At 39.9% G+C, this 22,638-nt stretch overlaps 3 protein-coding genes across 3 annotated transcripts; all 3 read right to left on the reverse strand.

Moving 5' to 3' along the window:
- Positions 1-153: 153 nt before the first annotated feature.
- On the reverse strand, positions 154-6,922 carry LOC110059133 (calumenin-like). Its single transcript, XM_020765818.2, has 7 exons — positions 6,575-6,922; positions 4,824-5,023; positions 4,550-4,713; positions 3,906-3,966; positions 2,844-2,941; positions 1,383-1,475; positions 154-485 (listed from the first exon to the last, which is right to left on the reverse strand). Exons 1-7 carry the CDS (start codon positions 6,817-6,819, stop codon positions 387-389), a joined length of 960 nt encoding a protein of 319 aa, XP_020621477.2. The 5' UTR covers positions 6,820-6,922; the 3' UTR covers positions 154-386.
- A 1,690-nt stretch (positions 6,923-8,612) lies between these two features.
- On the reverse strand, positions 8,613-15,735 carry LOC110059122 (uncharacterized). The gene is made up of 7 exons (XM_020765809.2): positions 15,424-15,735; positions 14,255-14,445; positions 12,230-12,363; positions 11,683-11,743; positions 10,444-10,535; positions 9,914-10,006; positions 8,613-9,024 (listed from the first exon to the last, which is right to left on the reverse strand). The coding sequence occupies exons 1-7, from the start codon at positions 15,585-15,587 to the stop codon at positions 8,725-8,727; spliced, it is 1,035 nt and encodes a 344-aa protein (XP_020621468.2). The 5' UTR covers positions 15,588-15,735; the 3' UTR covers positions 8,613-8,724.
- Positions 15,736-16,077: 342 nt separating this feature from the next.
- Positions 16,078-22,125, reverse strand: LOC110059141 (calumenin-A-like). The gene is made up of 7 exons (XM_089295657.1): positions 21,840-22,125; positions 19,393-19,583; positions 18,943-19,085; positions 17,902-17,962; positions 17,450-17,541; positions 17,038-17,130; positions 16,078-16,943 (listed from the first exon to the last, which is right to left on the reverse strand). Exons 1-7 carry the CDS (start codon positions 21,989-21,991, stop codon positions 16,845-16,847), a joined length of 831 nt encoding a protein of 276 aa, XP_089151783.1. The 5' UTR covers positions 21,992-22,125; the 3' UTR covers positions 16,078-16,844.
- Between the last annotated feature and the right edge of the window lie 513 nt (positions 22,126-22,638).

Raw genomic sequence — 22,638 nt, forward strand, 5'->3', positions numbered from 1 at the left:
TGATATACTTTTTTCTTAATTTCTAGTACTTTTAACTGTTAATTTGCTGTATTTATCTTAGTATTATTAACATTTGTAATTTAGATTGAGGGCCACTGGTTTATCAGTTTTTACTGTCTTGTACTACCCTCGAAAAATAAAGTTGTTACTTACTAAGCAATGTACAGAGTGCATTTTATTCCATAAATAAACATGTCGCTGAGTGGTCTGAAAACGATTACAAAATGCTCTTAGGATTCGGAAAGTCTGTTCCAAATCTGGTTAACCATTAAGTTTATTTAAAAAAGACTCGATATGCAGATTAAATGTGACAAAAGTTGTCAAAGTACGTAACTGAACTGACAATTTTCAGTGTTTTAACTGACATTCTGTATACGCTTTGTAGTTTATAACTCTTCTTTAAGAAGATCTCCATATTTTGTGACGCGGCTTCCAGCAAAAAGTCCGTGGCGCTTGACAATTTCCTCCACCGATAACATCTCATCCTATGGAGAAAAGAACAAAAGAGTTGTAAAAATAGAGTAGAAATAGTGAAAATGTAGTTTTCCAATACTCACTAAATTTACGTCGTAAAAGAAACAAAGAATAAAAAACAAGAATTACAAAGAAACATTGCAGCTTGTCGAAAGATTGCACCGAAAAGAATAACTCATCTGTGCAAAGCAATGGACGATCTAACGTGATAAATGTACACTTCGGAAAACTTGCGAAACTTAGCGATGCATGCATTGCAATGTTAAATTTGTGACGAGCATTTTAGAGAACAACAGAAAATAACATTCAAAGCATGACAAGGCATTGTAAATATACCTAATTGTAGGTTTTCCTTTCGCTTCGGCGGCATATCAAGTGGATTTTTTCGAGCCATGGTTTGAATTTTAGTAAGACGCAGTATAACGTAAATACCCATGACGAGACTAATTTGAAACCAGCCTGATATGCCGCCGAAGCATACCAAGCAACGGCACAATTAGTTATTTACGGTATCCATATTCGGCCACAACTCCTGCCATATCAGGTCAGTGATTTGATATTTATACCTAATCATACCTTTTTGGTTCGCTTCGGCGGCATATCAAGCGAGTTTGGTCGAGCCATGGTCCGTATTTTGGCGGGACCTAGTCGATCGAGTACGATTAGGTATTGATCGCACCCAAATACGGCCAGGTGAGCATGATATCGTAGCCATATCATGCAGGTCACTGACGATATCACAGGATATCAAGACCGTAGACACGGCTTCTGATTGGCTAATTGCGAAATTGAATGCAGTAAAAGTAGAGCGAATATTGTACTGTCCTAAATAACTTAAACACCGTTTTTCTTCTCAGTTGTCAACCAAGCTCTTTTATTCAGAGTTACTCATTAGACTGACAGGTTACCTCATTCTCGTCTCCCAGTTTCATGAGATGATCGGCTTCGGCTTGAATGGGGTCCTCAGCTACCCCGGGAAGGATCCAATGTCTCATCTCTTTCTAAAAGAGCGCAAATAAGAACAACAATAAGGCTCCTTACGAAAATAATGTCCACAGTAAAAAGACCCATTCTATTCCTGTCTGGAATTTTTTAGGTTAAGGTAGGTAAAGTCTGCATACGAGCCAAGTGGCCCATCAGGCCGGAGCCTATCCCGGTTTCTGTAGCACTAAGCGACTAGGAGTATTTCTACTCCCCCCTGGATGGGATGCTAGTCCATTGCAGGGTTACCCCCAGCATTTAATTCGCTGGTACCCATTTGTACACGTATGTGGAGAGAGTCACTGTGAGAGTAAAGTGTCCTGCCTAAAAACACAACACAATGTCCCCGGCCAGGGCTCGAACCCGGACCGCGCGATCCGGAGACGAGCGTACGAACCATGAGGCCAACACGCCCCCACTGCGATTTTTAGAATTTCCTAAAATAACCTGAAACTTTAAGCGCAAAAATAATTTCTTGGCCATTGGCTCAGGATTCGTTAATGGCAGCTAAAGAAATTTTCAATGGAATGCTCTAAGTGGTATCAAATACGATTTCAACCTCTGAGAGTTTAAAGCAGCATTTTTTTTTCACCTCCTCCTTCCCGGGATTCAAGGATATGCAGCGTGCGCACATAGCCACTCCAATGCTCTCGGGCGGTTTGTCGTTTCACCAGGGAGGAATCGGCCGGGAGTGATAGAGGTGGAGTCAATTGGCGGTGCTTAAAGCCTGGTTTTCACTTGCGACTCAAGCACAAGCGCAAACACAATAATTCTTATTTCACCATGAAAACGGCCTTGACGCAGGCATAAGCACAAGCGCAAGCACAAGCACAAGGGTCAAAATTTTTCTTTTTAATTTTCTTGTGCTTGCGCTTATGCTTGCGTTTGCGCTGCAACAAGTGAAAACGAAATATCGCTCAGGCATGACACAGGCACAAGGATATTTACCACACGTGGTTATGTTTGGCCAATGAAAATACTGGGTCCAGTTTACCTCGCGCCTTGGAAGGTTCGGATGAGCTTGAGTCGAATTTCGTTTTCACTTGGGTCATCCCTATTGTTTGCGTCTGTGCTTGCGCTTGTGCTTGCGTCGCTAGTGAAAACCAGGCTCAAAGGAGCTACGTCACGGCTTGCTCATCTTGGAAAATTTAATCTGAATATTTCAAGTTCGTCGTTTGTAATCCGTGTTAATCTTCTCCATCCTAAACCATCCTTGAACCTTTATGGTTTATTATCATCTATTTGGTGTTTTTCTATCTTAGTAAACTATTAGTTTCAGGTTTTCTTCAATTTAAGGGTAACTTTGTACGTGGTTAAGATCACTCAAAATGCCGTGACTAAGCTCCTTTAAGGATATTATGCTAAAAGGCAAATTTTACAACACACACCTGATCAATGTATCCATCTTGGTTCTTATCCAACTCCTCCTTAAAGCTCTTTGCTATCCTCTTTCGGCTGCTCTCACTTAACGCTTGCGTTTCTGTCGCTGTTATGACAATAAAGAAACAATAAAATATGAACAAGCTTCAAGTCGTGACGCTTAAAGCAAAAAGATATAAAAATGTCTGCACTTGTACGTGCAATCAGAGCTGAGGCATCAAGCAAATTATTTAGTCCAAGCAAGAGAAGATCAAGTTACACGCCTTGATTTTCTCTTGGCTCGAGTTGATTATTGAGAGCATAACAATTCCCTAGGAATACATTTTTCGCCTGGGGTCCTACTTCGCTTTTCGTTCCATGCAGTGACAAAGAGTTATGCTCCCCCACTGCATCACAGAGTTTGCCCTCCCCTCCCCCGCAGCATTTCGTGAGGTTGCGCAAACGATTTCTTAGTGAACATTTATACACCTGGGTGGAGTGAGTCACCGTGAGAGTAAAGTGTCTTGCCCAAGAACACAACACAATGGCCTGCACCCCCTGAGCAAGGAAAACCAGCCCCCGGTTAAACAAATTATGAAGTCAACAATTTAATGCTAATTTTCCCGCCAAGAAAGTTCCAAAAAGAGTTTCGCTGATTTGGAAATACGAGTAATTGGAAGAGCTGGGAGTTGTTTTTGCAGGAAAAATTTTTTTCGCCGAATGGCTTCACGGGATAAAAGATAAGACTGGCGCTTGTACAAGGAGATTTCATTGTCATACTCTGCCCTCCCCACTGAAGTTGTAATTTTAGACCTCGTGCTACACCCGGCTTCCAGGCAATGCTGTTATTTTATATTTCGGTTACCTTCTTCCTAGCTGGGAGACGGCGACTTCATAGATGTTTCTCCCGGGAGTGGGGAGGGAAGGGATAAATTTCTGCTGTCAACTGGAAATATTGTTTTGAAAGAGCTTATTTGTTGTTTACTTTGTGCTCAATCGGTGTCCTGATATATTTCAACAAAATGCCTTGTTGGTTGTCAAGGAAACGATGAAATCATCGCCATTAGAAACAAGTTTCTCTCTTAACATACCGAGGTATTCCTCAAGGGAAACTTTGCCGTCATTGTCTCTGTCAAAGATATCCAGGTTTTCCTGTAAGATCGAAGCAATTCATGTCTTATTCATACAACAAGGAAGACAGTACTCAAAGAAAGAATAAGCTATTATGTTTTCATGGCCGCCAAATTAGTGTTCCCAAACTAAAGGGAATTTTTACATAAGGATCTCGTCTTGGAAAGGACAGAAACTTCGTTGTTTTGAGATCACCAATATCAGCCTCGATCTCAGGCCCTCCCTCCTTTGCCTCCCTTGTCAAGACAGGCAAGGAGAGGGAGCCTGGGATCGGCGTTGCATCAATATGGCCGCCGTGACGCCATGTGTAAATATCCCATGAGGGTGAACAGAATGTACCTTTTTGATAGTTTTTTTTTTTGACAGTTTGCCAGAAAATTTACTACCCCAGTAAAATAATAATGTGTGGAAAGTTTGACTGCTTCACTATTTCCATCTGATATCAGTGCTTCTTCTGATACAGGTTTAGAGAAACGGTTCAAGCAAAAATCGAGCTAAGGCTAAATTTACTAAAAGTTCAGCCAAACATCCCACAGTTCATCGACTTCGTTTTAGCCCGGTGTCGTCCCCTTCCAGCCATATCTAAATGTCACGTGATAATTACCTTAACAAGGTATGACGTCATCCTCTTTGACTCTTCAGGATGCAAGAAAAGTGTGAGTTCTTCTCGCGATAGCAGTTTGTCGCCATCCGTATCGGCAAATTCGAATCGTCTTTTGTCTCTCAAAATTATTTCCCTCAGCTCTGTTAGGACTGGGCCGGACAAACCTGTAACATGATTATTTCAATTTAATTTAATTCTCATATCAATTAATTACTCGTTAACGGCTTGAGAATGTATCGTATTGAAATTGCTCACAACGAGACTTATTTCTAACCTTTTTCTAGAGATGGCGGGAATTCCACTGCCCTGTACTCTTGCCATGATACCTTGCCATCCTCATTCGCGTCCAATTCGCTCAGTCTCACATCGGTCCCGTGCAGCACGTGTTTTTTCATGTGCTGTTCAAGCCAGCCATTAAGTTCAGTCATTGACACTTGGTTGTCATTATCGATGTCTATCTTAGGGAACAGTGCCCTGTTTAGGGAAAAATAGAGTAGACATCTGAATAGAAAGACCTGGTGACGAGCGCGGGAGAATATGCATCAGTTCACAGGGGCACAATCGAGTTCCCAGAGATTGCGTTACCCTTGTCCAGCGGTTCCTGTTCAGCTGGATAAGGATAACGAAGGCTTTGGGAACGAGATTGACACGGACGAGAAAATGCAACGATGACATGCGCAGAAAGACACATCAGGTGACGAGCGCGGGAAAATGAATAACCGGGACAAAAGTTTGGAAAACATATTTGATATCAAGGGTGAGAAAAGGAAGTCGAGAAAAGCTAAAACTAATGATAACGCGGGAAAACGTGTATGAAGTCGTTGAACGTCCTCGAATGAGCGTGTGTCACCTTCATTCTGTTGGCTGAAGTCAAGAAAACAACTTGGTTTGTATTTAGAGCGATTTCAATAAATGCTTTAAATGTTCCCGACTTGTTTCATCGGCTAGTAATTGATGATCAAACTACGCTTTGCGCATATTCCTGCTAAAAATATTCGTACACGGAGAGAGCACGGCTTAACTGACCTAACCATAAAAATGCTGAAAAGCAGTCTTTTTCTTTTTCTAGCGTTCGCCGACACGAATGCGATCGAGCGGTGAGCGGCGGGGATTTCAGGAAAAAAAGCCGACTGTTAGTAGGCTAACTCTTGCCTAGTTCCCAGGCCTCGATATTTCGCCGCGGCCAATCGATTTCAGGTGTCACCGACTTCCGAGTTGCCTTGTACCTCTGTTTCAAAACGAGTCTTTGGGCAAAACCTTTCATATAAAAATGAGTTTGACTGGGATGAAAATAAACCTGTAAGCGAAAAACATTTTCCTAATGAGCTGGAAGACTCACGCACAGACTTGTTTTGACGCAGAGGCTAAAGGCAACACGGAACTGACCTATCGAACGTGAAGGCCTGGAGGAAAGACGTACAGGAACCAGGCAACTCTATTTCTAGGTCAAACGAAAATCGCTCTGTCGTATATAAGATGTGCGTAGCTTGTGAGAAAGTTTATGATGTGCTTCAAAATTTGACTTCTTAAATAGTTCCAATAATAAATAGTTCATATATTACGACCTAATTCGTTCGTTTTAATCGTACAACATTTGATAAAAGAGAAGTCAAAATTAACAACACTCAGTTACAATATCGATGCAGGAATATTAAGTCAGACTTGTTAATTTGCGGTATTTTTAAGTAAACAATGAACAAACATGACGTCAACGCGGTTACGCAGTGGTTCGTAACAGACGTAAAGTTTCTTCGCATCACGCCACAAAAAAATTGTCAAGGTTTTACTGAATAAAAACATTAACGAAATCAGTTTTCATGCGCTTTCGCCACACGCGTTCTTAAGAGTTTTAGAAGTGTTTAAGTGAATATTAGATGTATACTAGTTTTCGGCGATTCATTAACAAAAGATCGAGTATCCATCGTTCTCCTAAATGCTGTAATTCACAGTGCTTGACAGTAAGTTAAATAAGTTTAAATAAGGTTTTAACAGTTATAAAAAGCACTGAATCAAAAGGCTACTGACCTTAGTTTCTCCTTCACTTCAGCAGTGGGTAGCTTTTTCCATTCAAGGGCTACATCTCTGCCAAGAAAAGCGTCGTGGTCGAAATCTGTATTATGTTCGTTGAGTTTGTAATGTTCTTGAGGTGACAACACGTCTTTTAAACGTAAACGTTTGCGCAATTGTGGGAGTACATCCCTGTCCGCGGACACCTTGAAAGTACAAACAGAGAGCAACACAACGAAAACCGCGCTTAAAATTCGAAACATTTTGAACTGCTCTCACGTAGAGATGTAACCCAACGAACGTTCAGCAGAAGATTAAAACGTGGAAAGCATCAAGCGGATGTGTTGAATTTATTTCCTTTCGTGTTTTAGCCACGTTGCCTAAATATCGGCTGATGTGCACCCTTCCGTTGAATAAATGTTAAAGAGAATAACACGTTACGTAACATTTTAAGTTGTCGTATGAACTATACCTCTTTGATATTAAGCACGGAATCAAGGTTTTGCAGGAATTATTTCTGTCACGAACTTAGAAACTGAGCGCAAAACAAACAGCTTCTAAACCCAAACTTAGTTATTTGTCGATATGTAATAATGTTATGCGTTATGAAGAAAATACTAGAATAAAATAGTTTGGTTTCGCTTACATTTCCTGACGCTGTTAACAACATTGTATATTTTTACGTAAACGCAAATGTTTATTTGGATGACAGGAAACCATCTCAATATCACTTTGTATTATGTTCAAACAATGAGCTAGAATAAGCTAACCAGCCGGGCATGTAATCATAATACTCATATAAGCTGATGCGATATTCGATTGTGCGTTCAACACCGAAGCACTTAAATTTGACCTCTGCAGTGATAATGTACCTCTGGTAAAGATCCATTTATTCCCAATGATTCAGCACTTTCAGAGGAAATAACTTAGACGCCGGCAATTTAGTGCGTTGGGAATAATTCTGTTTTGCTGGGCATTGCAATAAATGCAAAAATTCACATAATTTGCTCCGCCCAACTCCCAGCGCTAACGCTGCTTTTCTTTTAACCAATCAGCTACAAAACCAGAACCGACCGTCGTGACCCAGAGTACACGCGGTTTCCCGAGCTTTGCGCTGGTTGCATGTTTTCTTCACGTTCTGATTGGCTTATTGCGCCATTTGCTTTGTCGTGATTGGTCAGATTGGTCAGGCGTTGATTTTGTGTTTTATGAGTGTCACTTCCCAACCTCCAGAGGCGTAGCCAGGATTTGTCAAAGAGGGGGGGGGGGGGGGGGATCACACTGTGTCACAGTGAGGGTACTCACCACATTGTCATGTCGTTTCCGCCACCTGTTGTAGGTTGTTTGCTTAACAAAGGCTTAAAAAAGGGGTGGGGGTCACGGGCACCCCAGGGCCCCCTCCCCCCTAGCTACGCTCCTGACCTCTATTCGAAAGGTTTGGGTTTGACTAGTCAATTTAAAAATAAAGATAATAATTTTCATTGTTAGCATAAAATTATTTTCTGATATTCTTCCAAAGCCGCCAAACTTAACATATAAGTGAAATGTGCTACTTCAGCTGGCTTGGCAATCACTGCCTCACAAGCCAAATAAAGTTTATTTCCAATTTCAAAGACCGTTCTGTGCTCCGATTGCGCACCAAGTTCCAATTTGCTATTTGACTTTCAAAGTTAACATGGTATATAGTAGTAAGGCAATGTTGTTTTTAAGGTTGGTGTCTTGAGAAATTCATTTTTCCAGTCTGCAAACCTGTTCTTCCAACGTATTTTGCGTGCTTTTCATTTAGAGGCAAGACAGTTGTTGCAGCTGGTGAGAATTGTTTGTGACAATGTCACCTCACCTTTGCCGAAGATGTGAATTGCTATGTTTTGTAGAGTTGTGTGCAGTTTTTTCGCTAACCGTAATGATACGAAGAGCTGCTAGAAAACAGAAAAAGCCCGAAACATTCCTAATTCAACTCTGACTTAAACACCCTTCTATGTAGTAAACGTGGTTTTCGATTTTCCTTAAACAAACAAACAAACGAACAAACAAAAATAAATATTTTACAATCTGATTGAAGTGAAAAATTTGTAGTTTATTTAGCACCATGTGACACTGAGATATTTCAAAACACAATTTACAAACAGATTCTTCTTCCAAGAGATGATCTAAGCTGCTGATTATTTTTACAGCTCATCTTTAACATCCTTATCTTCCGATTTCTTCTCATCTTCAGGTTCTTTAGCTTCTTTGGTTTCTTTAGCTTCTTCATTAGCTTCTTTAGTTTCTTTAGCTTCTTCATTAGCTTCTTTATTGTCTTTCGCTTTTTTCGCTTCTTTAGCTTTTTTCCCTGGTCTGTGCGAAAACGGACACCTGCCGTCTTGAGGTTTGCTTTCAGCTTGTTCCTTACCGTCGCGTACCGTTTTAGCGGCAGATAAAAACAGTTCAGTGTTTTTATTTATTTCATCTGTACTCAAGAAGCCATCCTGTGACAAAAAAAAAGATATATTTTATTCTCAGACTGATATCAACATCACATAACTTTACTTGTTAAAAACTGGATAAAGTATTTCTACCATGAACGCGCGTTTAATATGCGAAGGTAGATAGCCAACGAGGAGGCAGCGTGGCCGAATGGTTTAGGGCGCCGGTGTTGTAATCCGGAGGTCCCGGGTTCAGGACCTCCACCCGGCCCTGCCACTAGCGGGATTTGTTTCTCGGTAGTCCCGAATCCAAATCCTCGGTCATGCTTTGTAAATAGCCAACTGGTCTGCCTCCTGTCAGTTGGGATTTTTAACCATGTTACGTTTATTTGAAATATTTGTTTCCTTTGTTTCAGTGGCATGGCTGTAAACTAGCTAAGCTTGTTGCTTGTATAGCTAAGTGCATGACCACTACAAATAAGATTTACATTACATTTTCACCAATTATGTAGCGTAGTAATTCAATAATCATTTCATATCTAACAAGCGCAAGTGGAACAATTGTTCTATTAAAAACGTTCCAAATAAAGAAAACTAAACTAAACTAAAAACAAAATAGGGCATGGTACGATGGCTCATTTACCATGATGGGTAAGCCAGTGAAAACTCGTAAATTAGGTTATCCAATTATCCAGTTTTGTATAAAAATAATTGCTCCAATTGCGCTTATTCTATATATATGAGATGATTACAGCAAACGAGGCGCGTAGCGTACCTAGTAATGCAAAACCGATTCAAAAGAGAACTTCTTTTGACAGTTAGAGCGAACACTAAAATTTGACTATTAGAGATCTACGATAACCTCGTCGTAAACTAGTTCTTGGTCATGAAGGAACTGTTCTCCGACACAGTGCATCAATTTCTTTTGCAGCCATTAGTCATATTTTCCTACCTTGTTTTCGTCCGCCGTGTCCAAGAAGTGTTTCGCTTGTGTTTTCGCTTTAGAAGCGGTGTTAATTGACTTCAGCCATAGCTTTATCTCCTCCTAAAAGAAAAAAAATGCGATGTCAACGAAGTATCGAAGTTGTGAAATAACTTTCATATATCACGTGTTCTGATCCGGTGGCAAATCCGTACACGGAAAAACGAAGATTGCCGAGGTCAGCCGGAAGAAACCAGTTAAACCTTTTACGGTTCCCGAGAGTAGCACGAGTTGTCTCGAGGGTTTCCGAATATCAGCCAAAGATTGGGGAAATTTTGAATTATGTACTTAATTAAATCAATCTGTTGGTGTATGATCGCAACATCTTGGGATATTCCTAGGAAGTCTTCGGTAATCTTGGGCTATCTTCGGAAATCTTCGGTAATTTTCGGAAAATGTTCGGAAACGACTTCGTATCTCCGTGCGGCCATGTAATGTCCTCTATATATCTGTCATTACATTCCTATACTTTCGGAAACAGGCGCTAATAAAAAACTCACTCGGTCGAGATAACCATCTTCATTCTTATCCTGCTGGTTAAAAAATGTATCTGCAGCTTTTCCCCTCTCTTTACTTCCCTTGAACATCTTCGCTGAAAATAAAAAACGACGTGAATTCCATCTGTAAGCACACCATTGAATTCCATTTGATTACTCTTTATTGAAGGTTTATTTTCAGTAGAAATTATAAAGCCAACGTAATTCCAAAGACGATAGACTGTTCACAGCCCTCTATTTTCTCGAATTTTTATTCGATCGTTGAACGCGCGAATAGAATCGCGAGCTGGACGCAAAACGGGTGACTTGACACGGTAGGGGGTGGGGACCGATTCTTTGTTTGGCTCGCTTCACTCGCCTCCCCGTCCCCACCCCCGTGTGCTTCGCGCTCGCTTTGCTCGCTTTTCTTTAACGTGCATTGGAAAATAGGGAGGCTGTGAACAGTCTACAGAGGCGAAAATAAGAACTTGCGAGATTTGGCAGATTTGGAAAAAAATTTCTTAAGTCAAATCAAGATTGGTTTCGTTCTTCATTTGATTGGCTAAGAAAACAATGTCTAAGCGCTGATTGGTCAGAACATATACTACGTGTTGAATTCAGTGCTGACGCAAATGGTGATTAAAGGACCTACGTCACAGTTTGCACATCTTGAAAAGTTAACCCTAAATTTTTCAAGTCCGTCGTTTGTAATCCGTGCCAATCTTCGCCATCCTTAACCGTCCTTGTTCCTTTATGGCTTATTATTATCTCTGTGGTGTTTTTCCATCTTAATAAACTATTATTTTCAGGTTTTCTCCAATTAAAGTTACTTTTGTTCGTGGCCAAAATAACTCAAAATTCCGTGAATAGGAAGAAATTTAATGCAACCTAATGGCATTAGGTACTGCCAGAAATACAAAAATGCTATTTTGCCTTCTACACCATTGCAATCTTCACAGATTTTAGCTCGTCGAAATGAAGTTTTAACCTGGCTTCAGATCGCTGATTTTGCAAAACATTTCTTCACTTTTAAAGAGGAGACAAAATTGTACGAATCGATCGTGGAATATTGAAATCAACTTGATATTTAGCTCAGTTTTACAGTTCAAATCAACAATTGTTGGCATGTATTTCATAATCTTCCATATCTTACAACAAGAAAACTTTCAAGTTTGAAGGCGAAAAATTACGGCTCTTGCCTGTGTATACAGACGTTAGAAAAACAAAAATTTTTTCGTGATACCTGATGTAATTTATACCTACTTTTATACTCCTTTAATGATAAACGTCCATCTTTGTCAACGTCTCCAATCGCCATATATTCCTATATGTTAGAAGAAAAAGAGATTTTGATTAAATACATTAAATCAAATATCTTAAGTTACCACTTCCCAATGGGGCTTTTCGGGGCCAGTGGAAACAAAGAATGTAAATGAACATAACATGGTTAAAAATCCCAACTGGAGGAGACAGATCAGCTATTTACAAGCATGCCGAGGAGTTGAACTTTAGAACGGTCTTTCTCTTTTCATCTCTTTTACTTTCGCCGTATTATTATCGTTGGAAAACATTGCCGTTCACTTTCGGGTAGCAGTGAGCAAACGGTTTGTTTTTTTTTAGAAGGAAACGGGGTGTTAATGGATGATTATTTGGAGGGTGGGGCAAAGGGAGCATTGCCCCCCTCCCACCCCGTCCTCCTCTTCCTTTTTCCTTGGGAGACTCGCAATTCGTTTATTACAAAAAGGCCAAGAAGGAACAGGCAATATCAACAGCAGAGAACGAACATAGAAGAGAACAGAGTCGATCGTACCTCATAAATCACATCATGCATGTGTGGCTTCTCTTGGGCATGGAACATGGAGTTGAGTTCATTTTCCGACAACAAATCATCTTTATCAGTATCTGCGTGACGAAATCTTATCTTCTTCTGTTCTTCTGTTGCGGCTGTGAATAGAGATTGACGGTAAAGGAAATAATTACAGACAATTGTCATACCCAAGTAGATCGTGCTCTTTCGTTATATCGCATTTGTCTTACCCTTAAAGGAGCTTTGTCACGATATTTTGAGTTATTTTGGCCACACACAAAATTACCTTAAAAATGGAAGAAACCTGAAAATAATAGTTTACTAGGACAGAAAAACACTAAAGAAATAATAGTAAAACATAAAGGAACAAGGATGGTTAAAAATGGAGCAGATTAACACGGGTTACTAATTATAAAGACAACCTTGAAAATTTAGGCGGTTAAACTTCTCAAGATGCGCAAACTACATGTGACACAGCTCCTTAACTTTAACTTAAGATGCTAACAAAAGAAAAAAATCGGCGTTAATCATAAAATTACAATTTCCGCGATTTTGATTGGTTTAAAAAAACTCCTATTTTCCACTATTTCACTTGCCAAGTTGTTATCGGACGCTTTGTTATTGGACAGTTCAATAAGCCAATCACATTCAAAGTTGTGGTTGAAATCAACCAATTACAACCTTGGTTTCAATCACCAACAATTTACGCCTCCTTTATCAGTCTTTTAATGCAAATCTTCCCTTTATTTCATAACTTGGCTATTCTTCTTTTCTCGGAAATAGTAATTTTTATGATTAATTAACAATAAGACCCGTAACCCGCAAGGGCTATGGGTCAATAGCCCATGAGGGGAAGCCGAATGGGCCACTGACCGGTGGCCCTTGAGGACGAAGGCCTAGGTCTAATTGTTTTAGTATCACCCAACTAGTCGAACAGAAAAGGCAATAATGAAGTTAGCAAATGCAAGTTGAAGAAATATTTATTTGGGAATACAAAGAAAGAAAGCGTCACGCTCGATTGCGCCAATTTCGCTACTCGAGGACTATTACTAATAGTCCTCTAGTAGCGTAGCCAATTAAAATGCAGGATTTGCATTAGTCCACTAGCTGGGTGATACTAATTGGTAATAAGACTTCGTGTCGTCCAAGTCGGTCTGTAATCATACTCGTGATAAACAAATCGGACTCCCACTGCGCGGTCGTCCGATTTTATCGTATTTTTACAGACCGAATATTGGACTCCACTCAGTCCTATTACCATTACTTATTAGGGACAAGGTGCGTTTTAGTGACTGTCTGATCATTGGTTGAAAGTATTTGTGTTAGCAATTTCTTTTAACTTAACATCCCTATACTTTCTTAAATTTCATCTATAATGCTGAACTGAATCAACTGTTACAAGTTGAAACAAATCGTTTTTAATCAAGAGAGCATGAAGAATACTAGAGTTAATCCTCAAGGTAATGCCTCTTAAGTTATTTTCAGACATGGTACCCAGTTTTCCGCATATTTTACCACACGCGTTGCGTGGGTGTTTTCGTGGAAGATGAAAATGCGTATAAAGCCACTTTGACTGTCCAAGTGAGCAAAATCCGCTTGACATGATTGGCTATTTCTTGGCCCACCAGGATTTCTGAAACCAGGTGGGATCTGGACAACAACTTGAGAGGGAACGCAGGGAATAAGGCCTATATGAGCGATTAACTCCTTTCTTATTATTAACTCAAATTGGTCATCTGAGAGTTAGTATAGGAAGAAGAGCAAGCTTCCAAACAGAATGAAGGAAGTGTTTGACAAACAAGACCCTTCAAGTGGGGCGATGTTTTTTTTTTTTTTTGACCCGTAGGGACAGTGGCGGATCCAGACATTGAGCTAAATGGGGGGCCCGATATTGTTTTAATTGCCCTGCCGACTTTTCTTCTTTCTGTCATTTCTTCTTTTTTTACCCATAATAAGGGGGGCCCGGGGACCCGGGCGCCCGGGCCCCTCCCCTAGATCCGCCACTGAGGGGTGAGGAGCCATTAGTACCTCCTATGTTTTCTATACTCATTTGAAATTCCTCCCATGAGATAAGTCCATCTTTGTTCGTGTCCAGATTTTCCAGTCGATCTTTAGTTTCTCGTTTGTGAATAGCTCTCAAAGCTTTCTGTGTCCAGGCTGTCAGCTCGTCTAGTGATATTTTACCATCCTTGTTTGTATCTGCCTCTGATAGAACCGTTCTGCAAGGAACATAAATAAAGACATAGAGACCTTTAAATACTACCTTAAGTTCTCCATGCCAAAGTTTAAAAAACATTTTCTCTAAAAAAAAAGTTGAGAAGTTTGCCGTAACAATGAGTCGTTCAATCTTATACCTTAGTAATGTTACTATCCCCCCCCCCCCCCCCCCCGCCACAATGTCATTTGAAGCGAACGACGCTACAGTTCACACAACCGCTGGAAATTTTGTAGTGTTTGTGGGCGGCAGTAGATTGAAACAAAAACCGCTGTTCTGTTCGTGGGCGCTAAATAAATTAAAATAAGAGTACAAATCATTTTTTCACAATCATCAGAGATCTATAGTATTTCCAGTCTAGCAAGAATAAAGCAGAAGTAAGGTTTCATATTAAGAGTGTGTTTGTGACAAGCTCGTTCGTTGTTCAAACCTTATTTGAGATTGCTCGAAGACGAAGCGGCGAGCCGAGCACAATCTGAGAGAGCCTTCTGCAAGTATTTCCATTTTTGTCTGTATAAATAGTTGTGTTCAAAATAAAACTTCGGTTTTCCTAGTGACTAGCGAAGTTGAAAGCCCATGTTATATTACCATTGTATTGAAGTATGCACTTACATATTATATATCAGTTTTAAGCAAAATACAAACAAAATCTATTTCAAGTTATATTCAACGTTCGAGTGTCACTAATTATATATGCAATCCCTGGCACAGTTCAAACAGCTTGAATACTGATTAGAAACTATCATATTTAGCTGCGATAAATTGAAAACTTTCAGCCAAACAAATCGAAAATCAAAGGACTGTGAACAAAAGTGTATAGAAGTTGATGTTTTCCAGTTTTGTTTTTACACTCCAGTTAAATAAACGAACAGTGAGATCGAAAGCTCGTAATATCATTGTCTAATAAGACAAAACTATGCACAATTTCTAACGTCTACCTCGAGATTACTAAGACTATCTATACTAAAGGAGGTACACTTACCTCATGGTTTTCGTCAATTCTTCAGTGACTTCTTCATCTGTCATTTTGGCATCCTCATGTTCTTCGTCTTTGCCCTTTTGAGAAGATGTGTTGTCCGCTACAAGCACTTTTAAAGAGCTAACACATAGCAGCAAAACACAATAGGTTTTCCAAGCTCCAGACATCTTGATTAAACGTGACTTTTCGCAGCGAGAGAGCGGATTAGCAATCTTAAAGAAGCTAGCAAATAGCTGCGATTTACCAATTTATTCAAAATTGGGCCACGTTTCCCGTTCGTTCGCGTTACGCCACGTCGCTATAAGTCATATCGGACGATGCGCATTCTAGCGTTGAGCTCATTTGCAATGTCGTCAAACATGGTCCTTTTATAACAAAAGAACTCAAATTTAGAACCCCTTGAGTAAACACGGGAGGGGAAAGGATGTAACCACAAGGAACTGCTTTTTACAGCAAATATTTGAGTCACGAACTCACAAACTGGTCTAAACTTTCCATGATTTTTTAAGACTATAATTAAATCTAATAACAAAGAAATATGTTCAGTAATTTTCAACAAAAAAAGTTTTTTTCTCTCACGTGTCGCTATCACACAGAGCTTTGTATGCGTCTTATAACGTAAACGGAAAATGTAAATTTATAACGTAAACCCAACCGTCCTTGCAATATAAGTTCTTTTATTTATGACCAGTCTAGCGTATTATTTTAACCCTGCACAGAGGCACTCATCGATATTTCATATTGCGTCTGACATCAAAGAAGGTAAATTCCACCACAAGGGTCTTTAAGTGCTTCTAAAAAGACTTATCATCTATTTTTTTTCATTGATGAGCCACTTTTCCGTATTATTGATTTCTGCCAGTTTGGTTTAAATTTCTAACATACTGGTTGTAAATGCTTTCACATTACTTTCGAGCCGTAGTTTTTCCGTGATCAATAGGTTTAATGAAAAGATGCAAAACAATTGCTAGATTAACTGTAAAACTTATGAGACAATGTTACTGGACCATAACGGCACGAAAGTGAGCTGCTTTAAATATATCACAAACAAACAAACAAACAAACAAACAAACAAATAAACAAACAGAAAACAGTAGAAACCAACTCGTATCTGTCACTAACTAAGCTCGAACCCAAATCTTCCACGGCCAGAGTCAAACAGAGTGAGATCTGGGTACGAGATTAGTCACTCACGTCATGTTTTTACCTCGTAGCCGCTGTTTAACAATATTGCTGTCACAAACTGAATACAAAAACCTGCCTGCTATAAAGCAGTTATACTGTCTGTTTGTTTGTTGCCTTTGTCTTCTTCTTCATGCTCATTCTGAAGTATCTCTCTGTTGAAACATCATTCTCGATTTATCTGCCACTGCACTCTGTGACAACAGCATTGCGACGCGATAACCCAACAGAAACTCAGAGCTTCATAATTCGTCCTTGGCTCCTTCTCCTGTCCGAAGCCCTTCACGTCTAGTGAAAACTCCTATGTGGTTGAGAATCTCCATTTCACCTAAAACACCATCCTGTGTGGATTAACATGGTAAACTTTCAGTCCAACAACCTTCAGTTGCAAGCAGCTTTCCAATTTTCATTTGACTTTTATCACAGTAGCCTCACCTTATTATCATCGGCCATGCTAACTTGCCGTTTTGCTTGGTTCTTTGCTTGAGAGGAAGTATTAACGGCAGCCAACCAAAGTTTCATCTCTTCCTTTAATAAAACGCATTATCAGCGACATGTAAAAAGAATAAGACACTACGAACTGGTATGAAAGGTAGATGTACCCTGTAAGCGGTTGTTTAGTTGGATGCAGTGCTTCAGTCTTTCATTACAATGGCGGCACTCTCTTTTTTTTCCAGCGAAGTTTTCTATTTTAGCTCGCCACCTTGGAAACGTTTTAAGAAGCTACTGAACCTGGACAAAGCTACTCTTTCTAATCTTTACAATGCTGAGTTTCCTTCAAGAAAATATTTTTATTTCATTTCACAGGGAATTTAAGACAAGAATAAATGCACTCCTTAATACTCACTTTGTTCAGTTTTCCATCACTATCTTGATCAAGCCTTTTGAAAGATTCTTCAGCGGTCCGTTGGTCCGTGCTGCCAGTATCTACCGTTTTACCTGCAGGAAAAAATAGTTAGCAATTTACGCGGGTCAGCATCATCTAAAACTTTATTAATTAAGCTTTTGAGGGCCTCTCAGGGTTTTTGGGAGCAAGGGAACTTGATCATTTATTTCAAGGGAACAAGTGATATTTTTGGGATTAATTTGAGCGAACAAGGGATATCTCTACATTTGAAGGAAACTTAGTGACAAAACATTTTAGGTAACAATAGAATTTATTATAGGGAACAAGGGAGAAAAAGTGAAATTTTAAGTGGATGAAGGAAATATGCTATCCCCCCTTGGGAGGTCCTTACTTATATCCGATGCTCACCTCCCCTAGAAAAATGGTCATTAAAATCCGCGAGATATGTTTACCTTTGTACTCATCGAATGATAGAAACCCATCTTTGTCGGTATCCACGAATTCCATGAATTCCTAAAGAGATTACACAGTGCGTCAGGAGAGGATGAAGGGTGTAGGAGAGTCAATCCCCTATATAGGCTTTATTCCCAAGGAAATCTCTCTTAAGGTATTTATAGATCTTTCTCAGTCTCGGAAATGGCCAATCCTGTGACGCTAAGTTTACTCACGTGAACTGCTAGCCCACGCGTAATTTCATCCACAACGAAAATAACCACACACAACGCGCGTGGTAACATTATCCGCAGAAGAACTGGGTATCATGTCTAAAAATAACTTAGGATTACCTTGGGAATAAGGCCTCAACTCTCTTAGTTTTCATTCTCTCTTGAATGATATACGTTGTCAGAGAGGACAAACTCGACTTCAGACTCGCACACAGTCAACGTACAGTTATTTCTTGACTCGTGGTCGAGGAAAGCTTAGATCTAGATACGAGCGATGAAGGAAGCAACAAAAACGCCTCAAAACGAAATGGCGAGCTGCATTTGCATGTACATCTAGGTAAATTTCACAACTGTACTCCGTAAAAATAATTTGAGCTCACAAACCTCTGCAAAAACCCACTTGAAATAACTACATTCTGAACATTATGGACAACACAAATTCATGATAATAAACCTTAACCAACGTTGTATCTGCATATTTGACGTGAGGAAGTTCACAGTTTTTAAACACCCTAGAACATGTTACAGTTACGAGACCGTACTACTGTAATATTTATCACGATTAACTTAGTTCAGAGGGGCAAATACTTAAATCAACCATTTTCCCGAGTATCGGGACGGGCATTGACCCGAATGATTCCGCGTGACCATTCTTAGTTTTTAAGTTTCTTGAACCAAGCTAGCCCAGGAACGTACGGTGAGAATATCAGCGCTCGGTCTTTTTTGTACGAACCTCGTTTCGATATACTAAAGTATGGCCTTCACGGTTGGTTAATAAGATACATATCTCTGGGTTTACAAAGAACAAAGAACACAACGAAATCTTACTTCAACTATGGCTCCAAACATGCTTGGATTTTCCTCAGGATGGAACATAGAAATCAAACCATCACGTGATAATAAACCGTCTTCCTTCGCGTTAGCATGATCAAATCTTCTTTTGTCGCGCTGTTTTTGTTTCTCTGTAAAACCTGCGAAATAAGACCGTGAGACAATTGACCCTTCAAGCTAGAAACTTCAAAGTTCTATTATTTTTAATCCTCGCAATTTATGTATTCGTGATTTATGTTTCAAGAATGATTCCTAGCTCAGTTGAATCCGCAATAAAAAAACATTAAGCTTGTTTTTAAAAGGAGTATTTGCCATAGTACATAAAGGCCTAGAATTTTTAAAAGTTCCTAGATCACAGTACAGCCAGTCTTTACGCACCCTACCCCCCCCCCCCCCACGCCTCCCTCCTCCTGACCCCACACAAACATAAAGGGCGCTATCACTGACCTCCTCTGTTTTCAGCGCCCTTGATATATTCTTCCCAAGAGACCTTGCCGTCTTTATTCGTGTCCAGTGTCTTCAGCCGATTCTCGGCCTCTTGTTTGTAAAAATTCTTCATACTCCTGCCTGTCCAGGCAGCAAGTTCTTCGACTGATATTTGACCATCTCCATTTTTATCAATTAATGGAATAACCAACCTATAACAAAGAAAAAATGCTTAGCTCGGGTACCCAAGGAGTAGTTTTGACAAAATCCGTGCTACAGAACATGGATAGCCTGCGGGCAGGCTCACGTTGGAGCACAAGCGCGCACGAAATCAAGCCGTGAAGCCGCGAGACGAGACTCTACACCAGACTCCTTCCCGCTGAATCGCTTTGCTCGTCGCTCGCAGGCTAGAATATGGATTGCTGAATTGTCATGAACCAACCGCCTTCGTTCTATGAAGGAAATGATAGGGCCAAACAAAAAAACGCGTATAATGATATGGGTATGAGCCCCGAGGGGTGACTCGCATATGGAAAGGTCGGGGGTGCCCGTCGGAAAAATTGAATAAAGGTGGTATGGTACCCTCAATATGGACCAAAAAGTTTGTTTAAATATGATGAAGAAAGATCAATTGTGTGCTACTGCACTCAAGAAAAGAAATTAAATTTCTAGAGTTTTACTCAAAATGGTTGCTATGGAAACCAGCCACAGCCTTTTGAAGTAGTGTTTTATAGTATTGACGCCAATACTTCCTGCTCTTTTACAAAACAAGAATTGACTGTCAAATAAGCATATCATGTAAGTTTCTGTTTTGTTCTGTGATATGAACCTAAGTTTTGACAGTTAACGCTTATTTTCAGTGCTTTTTACAGCTTTATTTGGAAATAACCTTATTTTTTACCACACCCAGTGGACAAATCATCTCATGTCACGTGACAGACCTTAAAATGTTACGATTTTTTTGGTTTATATCATCACGACACTATTGGTCTTTGATGAGCCCAAGTTTCAGAAATTCTACTTAAAAACCTTGCAAAGCAGAAATGTTGGCGCGAAGTCAGTCGGTACAAAAGTAAACTTTTGAGAAAAATGCACTTTAAGTTTTTTACACGAAGTATTAAGCATTTAACGAGCCACAAATAGTGGGGGGGGGGGGGGGGTGCAGATTGGATCTCGGGGGAGATGGTGCAATGGTTGTTCTATTTTGTAAAAAGTTACCGCAGTTGTGGGAAATATTCCTTGTCATAAGGGAAATGAATGAGCCTGTGATGGCAATTTGAGGCAAAGCTTTTCATAAATAATTATACCAATCGAGTTGTGCATGTCTTAAAAGTTTTTTCCAAATAGTTTCGTTCATATAAGTTAAAAATAATCTATATTTTTGGTCACGTTCTTATAGTAAACAGTTGTTGCTATGGCCATTGCCACGTGAAAAAACTTATACCACTGTGTACTTTCCTTAAATTTCACACTCATCTGGAAGGAAATTCGGCAAGATCGTTTCAAAATGTTTTTGACAAGTCCTCAAGGGTCTTAAGTCTTGTATTTCCAAGAAATTGAATTTTTCATGAACATCGCCATATTTTAGGGTACCATACCACCTTAAACCTCTAAAGGAGACCAATCCGGGCGTGGCTAAAACTTTACTTGACCCCTAAAAGATACAAATGTCCAAGAAAGGAGCCCGCGCTTGTACACCGGAGTCGAGAAACCGGTGGAAATCAAGCCTAAAAACGGAAATAAGAGCGTTTCCTTTATTATTTTTTCAAATCCACCCTAAAAGATACTTTGACAACAAAAGATAGTGGCGTTTCGTCATCAACACCTAAGTGGGACCAGAATCCTTGATTTATACGCGAGAAAACCAGACGCGAGACGACGAGCTTCCCCCACCTTTTCACATGGGACACCCCACCCAAGGTATGAGCATCCCCTTGTAAAACACTTAAAACTATGTTCAGTACCCCATGTCCTTAAGCTTTTTCGCATTCTCTCTCACTCTAGTGGTGATCGTTATTTTTATTGTTTCTTCTCGCCATTAAGAGATGCTATAATTATTTCGCTTTAGCAGCTATAAGTTGGAAGAAATATTGCGTGACGACCGAAAAAGAGAAAAGCGTATGAATGTCACGCAACGCTTGCCTTTCGAAGGCAACAGAGAATGTCACAATGACGGCAAAGAATTTCCGGTTAATAGTAACACCTTAAAATCTTTGTAGCTTTGCGTCAAAAGGAGAAGATATAAATTAAGTCCATTGATCGAAAGTAAATGATATTGTATCAAATAAAAACAACGTGCTCTGCTGGCAAACCTTAACACGTAAAATTTTTTACTCACAGAAACAAGCTACAAAAATTCATCCCGCCAAAATGTCATCAAATGCAGGGGAAAGCTTTTGGTGTGTTTAAGCTCATTCATCTTTTACCAGGTACTGCTAAAACGTAAAAAATAGCGTTATGTCACTAACCTGAGATTCGCTTTATCCTTGTCCATGTCTGACCGGGCCGTTTGTCCTTTAAAATCCGATTTAGGAGTGTCTGATCTGTCAGGTCCTTTAAAATTTGCTGTTATTCCCCGACACAAGATGCAAGTTAATAAAAATATCAGGAGCGAAGCCATGCCACTGCAACGTCTATAGTCTTAGATTGCTTGGGAAATAATCAGACTCGAAAGCTATCGAAGAAGAGCACCGTCGACGGCAACGCGAACAATAATGAACAAGGGACTTTGTCTTCGAAAATATTGCGTGACATCGACACCCGACTTCCGCTTGAAGTTAATTTTTCATAGAATCCAGAGGCCTCTAAACTGAAATCAGATAACACTTCCTCTAATCTCTTAACTTCATTCGATCGTCAGTTACACAAGGCGAACCATTAAAATCGAGTTATTCGCGGAGACATACATGTAGGCAGGAATTGCAAGGTAAACTTGTTGTTTCATTTCCCTTAAGGGATACTCGTTCGCATCGGTCACGCTTTCTACAGAATGCGTTACGGACATGCTGACTATTCAGTTTTAGCGCGAGAAGTTGAGCCAAGACGATTATTCCGGACTCCAGATAATCCTGGCGTTACTTGTTTTGCAGATAATTTCACAGTTCCTCTGTGATTCTTCGCTTTCTATCTGCAGTCGCGCCTACATCCGTATGATGATCGTAGCCCCATATCCCGCGGGAAAAAGGACGACAGGAATACGAAGGAGCGGCACATGCTAAAAAATGAAAGAAAAAATTACGATCTTATCCTGCTTCAATCTCAAAATTT

Source organism: Orbicella faveolata, unplaced genomic scaffold (assembly GCF_042242905.1).
Source record: "Orbicella faveolata isolate gen_17 unplaced genomic scaffold, um_ofav_v1 contig_26, whole genome shotgun sequence".
Lineage (NCBI taxonomy): Eukaryota > Metazoa > Cnidaria > Anthozoa > Scleractinia > Merulinidae > Orbicella > Orbicella faveolata.